The sequence below is a fragment of the Aplysia californica genome, unplaced genomic scaffold (assembly GCF_000002075.1).
Source record: "Aplysia californica isolate F4 #8 unplaced genomic scaffold, AplCal3.0 scaffold00072, whole genome shotgun sequence".
Classification (NCBI taxonomy): Eukaryota; Metazoa; Mollusca; class Gastropoda; order Aplysiida; family Aplysiidae; genus Aplysia; species Aplysia californica.
In genome coordinates, this window is record NW_004797342.1 from 1,399,172 (window position 1) to 1,408,047 (window position 8,876).

The following is an 8,876-nucleotide window of genomic DNA, read 5'->3' on the forward strand; positions in this document are numbered from 1 at the left end:
GTTCGTCCTCTGCAGGATGTAGCCCTCGAGCAACGACCTCTACTCTTTGTTTTGTCAGCTGTCTTCCGTGTCCAGGTTGCACCCATCCTTTCTTTGATGTCGTCCTGACATCTTCTTTTTGGTCTTCCTCGGGATCTTTTTCCAGTTTTTGGTCTCCATTTCGTACACTTTTGTTTGACCTTCTGTTGTCCTTCATTCTGCCGATGTGGCCAGCCCATTTCCATCTTGTTGTAGTGTAAATTTGGGGATATCTGTCACTCCTGTTTTCTCTCGCGTGTTTTTGTGGGGTTTATTTGGTCTTGTATTCCTATGCCAATGATCTTCCTTTCCATTGCTCTTTCTGTAGAACTAGAAAAAACAAATTAGCAGCTAATGACACAGCATCCTAACATAAGTAAATGTAGTCACCACCCTCCCAAAAATATAAAAAAAATGAATATTAATACTCCATGATCTCTTATCCTTTCCCTAGAGGTGGCAGGGAACAGTGTGACGGTGGGCTGGTTGTATCAGGGCGTGCCTGTGATGGTGAGGGACATGCGTTCGCCCCTCGTTTGTTGTGTGGAATGGATCGACTACACAGTCTGATGCGTTGTGGACAGGTGGATATTGAGCTCTCGCCCTCTAAACGCGTGTATCCGCTACGTTTTTGGCTCTCGTTTCACGGTAGGTAAAGTACATGATATGATTTTAACGCCGCTTTTAACACTATAAGGTTCTTTATGAGATGGGAAGTCGGGTTTAGAAGGCATTTTGAACAGGACAGAGATAAGTGGATGGACATCTTATGGAGCCCCTTAAACAACATGAGATCAACAATACACCTTTTTAGATTTTAGCATAGGCAGCCTTCATCGTTGCTCACGATAATACAATCGTGATGCTGTTCATCTTGTTGAAAAACAAAAAAAATTCCCCTCCTTTAGTACACACGCGCAGAAACACATACACGCACACCCGCACACCCATTCACACACATATATGAACACATAAGTCTATGACAACATTTTAAACTACAAAAATCCAAAATAACTAAAGGAAAATGAGTCTCAAACAAATGGACCAAAAGATCAACATGGGAAAAACAAGTTTAAAAAAAATGTATACGAAGTAACCGAGGAAAAGAAAAAAAATATGGTTTTGACACAAACCAGGGAGCGAAGATGGGACACTTTGGAAGGAGATAAGGGTATTACTGTACGTTCACAACAGTGATAGACGCCCTTTGGGCATTACAAGTTGTGTACAGTGATGGACGTTTTAATTGTGGCAGAATACGAGAGAGGGCTGCCATTGCAACGATTTCTTCTATTGCCAAAAGTAATTACAGATGTCCTGCTGTCTACCTGCCCATAACCTAAACTACCCACTACAATCCTGGCAAGATGACTGTCTCCGGAGTTTGTACTTGGTCTAGATAAAGTTCTTTCATTTTTTAAGCATTGCATGTTTGACATAATACCCTCCGAACATTTATTCGGTTCAAACTGCACTTGTGAGCGATCTAATACTTATTTGACACACCTCTGCCTGTTTATATTTCGTCATTGCCCTCAAGGAACTGCCCTAATTTATACGGTACACCTACTTCCCACGCATAATATTAAAAGAGGGTGAGGCCTGGCTTTTCATGCTTCTCTGACGTAACGCAACTTTCAAGAGTTCATTCAGCACGGAAAGTCGGAACGACACGCATCAGGGTGTGACGAAATGAAAAAAAAGAAAGATCAAAATACATGTGTACAGATTAATTCTAACAACACTGCATTGAGACTAGGTTTATTAAAATTAGAATCCTTTTCAAAGTGTGTGCGCCGTAGACCAAAAGCAGGGCATTGCCGGTGGACGGGAAGAGTGCAGAAGTGTGCTCTTGCGACTGTTATTATGTTGGCAAGTGGTGTTTTCCTGAAGCTGTGCGGGGCCTCGCAAACTACGCTTCAACAGTTTGCTGTCATGGGAGGGTAAACGAACGCAAGGCACGGTCGGTCCTCCACTTCACGTCTGCAAACTCCAACGGTTAGTCTGACCGTTTGGGCGTTAAAAATCTCCCAGTTGCCTGCATAACAAATGTTGTTTTCCTCATTCTGTGACTTGAGTGCACGTTTCGAGTTTTGAGTCGAAAAGAGGCCTGTTATTGCGACGAACGCATTGTGATTTTAGACTGGGGAAGAAGATATTCAAACTGGAATCTTCATAGCTTTTTACAAGGCTGGATGTCTGAATAGTCAGGACATTTTTGAGGTAAGATGTTGCTCTCTCTCTCTCTCTCTCTCTCTCTCTCTCTCTCTCTCTCTCTCTCTCTCTCTCTCTCCCTTCTCTTCTCTTCTCTGACATTTCTCTTCTCTGTCTCTCTTCTTTTCTTCTATGTGTCTCAATAGCCTGATGTGTTGCCGAACAATGATCATTATGCTACTGAATCCATAGTTTTGCTGGACTTAAATTGCTGATGTCTTTGACCAAAAACACTATGTAGGCCTAATAAAAGTAAATAATAGTGCAGTTTACATTATGAACTATTGACTCTTTCACTGTTGGCAGAGAATTATTGTTTATCAGTTAATAAGGCAGGAAGTCTCTTTGTCTCTATCGTTCTCTCTCTCTCTCTCTCTCTCTCTCTCTCTCTCTCTCTCTCTCTCTTTCTTTCTCTGTCTCCCCTTCTCTCTCTCACCCCTTCTCTCTCTCCCTCTCTCTCTCTCTTTCCTTCCCCCTCTCTCTCTGTCTCTGTTCTTTCTTTCTCCCTTTCTCGCTCTCTTTCTTTCTTTACACCCCCCCCCCTCCCTCGCCCTCTCTGTCTCTCCCTCTTCCAGTCTCCCTTCTCCCTCTCTCTCCTTCTCCCCATCTCACTCATGTTTCTTTTTTTTCTCCGTGTATTTCTGCATGTGTGTTTGTTTTAATATTTAATAAAGAGAGAGAGAGAGAGAGATAGATAGATAGATATATATATATATATATATATATATATATATATATATATATGTGTGTGTGTGTGTGTGTGCGCGCGCGTGTGTGTGTGTATGTGTGTGTGTGTGTGTGTGTGTGTGTGTGTGTGTGTGTGTGTGTGTGTGTGTGTGTGTGTGTGTGTGTGTGTGTGTGTGTGATTGATGGTAGGATCATCCCCTCCGTGTGCTTCCTGTAAGTCGTGTTCCTACAGTACTCCTTGTCTCCACATTTCCAAAATGTGGCCACCATCGTGCTCATACACTTCAACCCACGACTTAACCTTGTACATTATCATTCTCCCTTTCAAGCTTGCAGGTCGTTGGCGGTTGCTCTGCTTTGGTTTGCTCCTTCTTTCCTATCCAAAAAAATCTAGAGCTGTCGTCCTTATCTCTCATCCTTCTTTTCTTTGTATGTTACTCACTATATAACACCCCATAGATCTTTGACATGTATATTATACTTATTTGCGTTGCAACTGCCGTAACACTCTTACTTAAAGTAAACTAACTCTCAAACATGAGTACATCAATGTGCGGGAACACGCATTTCGCACTGGACGTGCCTGCCATTCAGCTAGTTTGAGTACGTGTGCTTTTGATAGAGTTAGATGTGTGTCGTTCACTCTCCGCAGTCTCCGGCTTCTGGTTCTAAACACCTGAAATAGTCAATAGATGGAGGTGGTTCGCCTTGAAAGCCCAGTGTCTGACTACAGTCGAGTTCATTCGAAAATTTAGGACAAATTGACAGAGGGCTGCGCTATTATTGTAATGTAGGACAGTGTGTGTGGCTGGCCTTCCTCGCTCTGCAGGGTAAACGTTTGCGGTAAGCTTTCAGGAATGTGTTTCAGTGGCGTGCTCCTTTGTATTTCTCTTTGTATGCTTGACGGTTAACAGTGCAGGTCGTAGGAGGGCGCCCCAAGTAAATCACTTCTTCCCTCTGCCCCCTGTTGACGTCAATTAAAAAAAAATCTTTCTACTGTTTAAGTGAGATGGGGTATTAGAACCGATGCACTTTAACCATAACCCTTTTTTTTTAAAAAAGAAAGAAAGAAAAAGTCGGGATTTCCAGGCTGTATCGTAGACCTTTACCCCACATTGACTGATCATTATACGTCCTAGTGTGTACATGTTTTCTTTTCATCGAATTGATAATGTGAACCCCAAAATTTAGCCCCAAGACCTCTTTAGAAGAAAACTACAAGAACAAAATTCTAAAGTGGAAAGCAAAAACCACCTCTGCCCCTTCCCCCAAAAACGTATTTAAGGCTACTTTTAGTTGAGTTTTTATGGCTCTCGCAACTGCACAAGGTCATATGAGCGCCAAGGGGTGGATGTCAACAGAGAAGACTTACTCTTCTCACCTCTCTAGCCTCAACAGCACAAAGTCTGCTTCGACTATCAGTATCAGGGCACCCCGGACATAGCAGGTCACAAGAGAATGACAAACATACAAAAGAAGTAGAAGAAAATGACGATAGTAAAGATTAGGAAAAAAAGCAGCTCCCCGAATGCAGTTCAGGCACAGTTTTGAGCATGACATTGATGAATCAGCCCATTTACAATTCTACTGAGCTTAAGAACATGTTAATGTCCTCCCTTTGGGGATGACCTAAAGACACTTTAGTCAGTAGCACCGCTCCGGGGGTTTAAACGTGTTTAACAGAAGTACGGAACAGACCAAGCAAAAGAACAATCCAAAAGAAAAAAAGACCCAGACAATCTTCCACGTTTTGAATGTTTGATCCACACATTCTGGATTCGGGTGATAAGGGTAAAGGTTGGGGTGCGGGTTATGGTTAGACAGAAAATATGAATAAAATGTTCTAAGTTGGAAAATTACGAAAATTACGTCCATTCCTTTTGATTGGTACTAAGCAGCTAGCTACTTAGAAGTCGTTGAAACCTCCGCTCAAATTTTACAGAAGAAACGCGAAATCTGAAATATTATTGCAATTTCGTAGAAGGAAGAGAGCCTGGGAGTGAGGAGAGGATGTCTTGAAGAGTAGCTACAAACAAACAGGAGGAGCAGCCTGTTCGTAAGGTCTATGATTGAGAAAGGCACTATAGGCTGTTATCAGTTTAATCTCCCAACCACATCCCCTCGGCATCACACGCCAATCTTACCACAAACTTTTTTTTGGAAAAACCTCCCCAAAATGCAAAATACAAACAAAACAAAATAATTGAATGAGAAGAAAATGCAATCTCTCCCCAAATCTCTGTCCAGCTCAAAGGCAAGTAAATTTTAGTAAGTGAGTAAAGACCTACAAGAACGAATAAAATTGCGTTAATAAACTTTATATTAAGTACATAAATATATAAATAGATCTTTTTAAAAATTGATCAATTAACTAAATGAATGAATGAATATAAATAAATAAATATTAAATAAATAAATAAATAAATAAATAAATAAATAAATAAATAAATAAATAAATAAATAAATAAATGGATGCATGATCTGACTGAATAAACAAATAAGTTAATAAATTTAGAAAAATCGACAAATAAATTAATAAATGAAAAGTAAGACAAAGTGAGATTAAATTAACCCCCCCGACAAATTACATGTAATGAAAAGCATAAACTCATTGGTATGCCAATTGGTTCCCCCCCCCCCCCTTTCTCAGTGCATTCCAAGCAGGAGCCTCACAGCCTGAAGGCCTCGTTATTACCTTGTTCAGGATGGCTGTTCTCCATGGGAGATGGGAACAAACAAAAGGAAACCAGCTCTAGGCCAAAAGGTACACTCGTAACTTTTGTTTTCGGTACGATTCTTTTGTGACATCTCTAGGAAATTAATTAAGGATGTGCTGGAGATTGGATTGTTGAAACAGTTCTTGTATGAAAAAAACGTAATAAATGTATTTGCTTTCCTCGGGTTATTTCTTCTGTTGCTGTTGCTGTTATGGTGTATTATTTTTTTCTATTCCTGAGAGTTAGTATGTGTTTGTGACTATGACAGTCTAATTCTGTGTTCTAGGAAATTGAGACAAAAGAAAGCGTGTAGGAAGAACTGATTTTGAGTTTGTATGAGTCTAAAGGCATATAGGTTTGTGTGTGTGTGTGCATGTGTGTGTGTGTGTGTGTGTGTGTGTGTGTGTGTGTGTGTGTGTGTGTGTTTGTGTGTGTGTGTGTGTGTGTATGTGCACATGAGAGAAAGAGAAAGAAAAAATGGAGAGAGAGTGAGAGAGAGAGAGAGAGAGAGAAAAAGAGAGAAAAAGAGAAAGAGAGACAGACAGACAGAGGGAGAGATACTATTCTCTCCCACCTGTACCATCCAAATAATCACCTCCCCCGACCCCCATTCTCTCTCTTTCCTTTTTTGTTTGCCCCTCTCTCTCTCTTTCCCTCTCTTTCTCTCTCTCTCTCTCTCTCTCTCTCTCTCTCTCTCTCTCTCTCTCTCTCTCTCTCTCTCTCTCTCTCTCTCTTTTGTTAACTACATGTATTAAAAAAAATATGTTCCATCACCTTGATATATCTGTTCAACAACCCCTCTCTCTGTAACCAACTCGTAAATAGTCGCAATAAGTTGTTTTGCTGACAGCACGCTTGGACATTGTTTTTCCAGTCCAAAAGTACATGAACTAGACTGAGTTTTTATTTGTTTGTTTGTTGGGTTTTTTTTGTTTGCTTTGTTAGTCTCAGCTCAAGGGAACAGACTGCTGGAGGATTTTGTATGTTTAAGCTACACAATGTTAACTCGATGAGATCGAGGGTAAAGACAGTGTGGGCATAGCATTCTAAAGCCAAGGCCTCAGTTGTCAGTAAAAGAGGCTTTCTGGTACATAAAGTGTTAATACTGATGAGGTCGAGGGGGGAGACCGTGTGGCCTAGCATTCTTAAGCCAAGGCCTTTAGTTCTCCTCCAGCCCCAAGTCTTTTTCCCGGGCAGTGAAGCGTGAGAGAACCAATCCTCAGAACAGTGGTTGTTATGTCTGCACTCTGCTGTAGACCGCTTCAGACTGTAATACTGTTGAACGTGCACTAATTACCACCTGTTTAAAACTACCTGCTGCTTAATCGACCCTCTTCCCATTTGAGATATTTAAATAGTATCATAATGACACTGTCATAGAGGACCACCTTTTGGAGAAGACCACTTTTCTTTTAGACAGTGGATGATGGTCTTGGACAAGTTCAAATGTAGTTTACTTTTTCTATATTGCAGATACGACAGTTATGCCCGTCACGACTACGACGGAAGACACAAACATTCACTGTACGTTTTCATTGTACCAACATTACTGCATGCAATAAAAAATCATTTTTTCTCTATGCTTTTAAGAACAGTAATGTTGATAGCAAGAAGGAAACAGAATATTATGTTAGTTCCTCACACATACTTAACTCACCACTTCCCACATACTTACACAAATACACACCAACCTACATGCAACAACAATAATACACCAAAATCATCCCAATAATAGGCCGAACCGTCCTATACAAACAAAAGATCCTGGGTGTGCAAATGCACATGCACATAACATGCACAATACATACAATTAAACAAATTGATAAATACATGTAATTTGCATGCATATCTGTCTGTCACATGCAAACACATATCACACGTAATATGTAAAATCACACACACAAATACACACACACTCACGCAAGCACACACACACACTCATACACATGTACACACGCACATACACACACACACACACACACACACACACACACATACACTCTTAAATTCATAAATCATTGAAAAGATGCAAATAGTTAAGCCAACGGCTAAATTAGAGCTGAGAAATAAGGATAACAGAAGGAATGGTTTGAACTTTTTGTACTCGTAAAATGAGTAGAACAGAATCAACGTGAAGGGGGTAAGTAAGTATGTGCGCGAGATAGTAGTGAAGAGAATAAGTGAATACGCGAATGAGAGAATAAGTAAGTGTATAAGTGAGTGAATTAATGGTTGAAGGAATGAGTGTTTGAGTGAGTGAATAAATGATTGAACGATTAAATATATGAGTGATTTAACGGATTGGTAGGTTGGTTAGTAGTGAGTGGACGAGTGAGTGAGTGAGTGAGTGAATCAGTGAGTTGCGGAATGATTGAGAGAGAGAAAGAGCGAGAGAGTGAGAGAGAGAGAGAGACAGACAGAGAGACAGACAGAAAGACAGACAGACAGACAGACAGACAGACAGACAGACAGACAGACAGACAGACAGACAGACAGACAGACAGACAGACAGACAGACAGTTGCGGTTAAAGAGGCAGCATTAGTGAAAACTTGTGTGTGCATGCTCCTTTTTGCATTTGATTATGCTTAGTCTATACTCACTCTTTATGAATACAATACACATACGTGTATGCCTGTGTGTGTGAGTTTGTGTGTGTGTGTGAGAGAGAGAGAGAGAGAGAGAGAGAGAGAGAGAGAGAGAGAGAGAGAGAGAGAGAGAGAGTAAAAAAACAGTGAGAAGATCTGCTCTTATATACAAAGAGCAAAGAGCAGCAACCATCACCAAGAATAATTTATTATAGTTCAAATCTATGGTATCTATGGTATAGGGCCTCAGTCTGTGACCGACAGCGGAGTAATTGCTTTCACACTTGATAATAATTTGGGGGTAAACTCCATGCATGGCCGTATTGCGAAGGGCAAAGGCTCTGATCCGATTTCATATTTTCTCAGCAATTTGCTTCGACAGCTGGTCCGGTCATTCACACCAGCCTTTGTACAGCCCGAATTGAACGCCCGGTGAGTTATTGTCTTACCGTACTGATAATAATGGTGATAATACTGATAAAAAGGATAATAATAATAATAATGATGATGATGATAATAATAATAACGATGATAATGATGATGGTGATGATAATTATGATGATGATGATGATAGTAATAATAACAATCAATAACACAACAACAACGATAATTATAATAATAGTAATACTAATAATATTAATAATAACAATAAT

General features: G+C 40.3%; 1 protein-coding gene across 1 annotated transcript in view; it reads left to right on the top strand.

Annotated features, from left to right (window-relative positions):
- The window catches only part of LOC101851179, a gene marked incomplete at its 5' end in the record, with an annotated part of 28,104 nt that overhangs the window by 13,651 nt on the left and 5,577 nt on the right, over positions 1 to 8,876 (top strand). Inside the window, 3 exon segments of the mRNA XM_013080052.2 lie at positions 473 to 666; positions 5,570 to 5,683; positions 7,110 to 7,160. Coding sequence (XP_012935506.1) covers positions 473 to 666; positions 5,570 to 5,683; positions 7,110 to 7,160 — 359 coding nt within the window.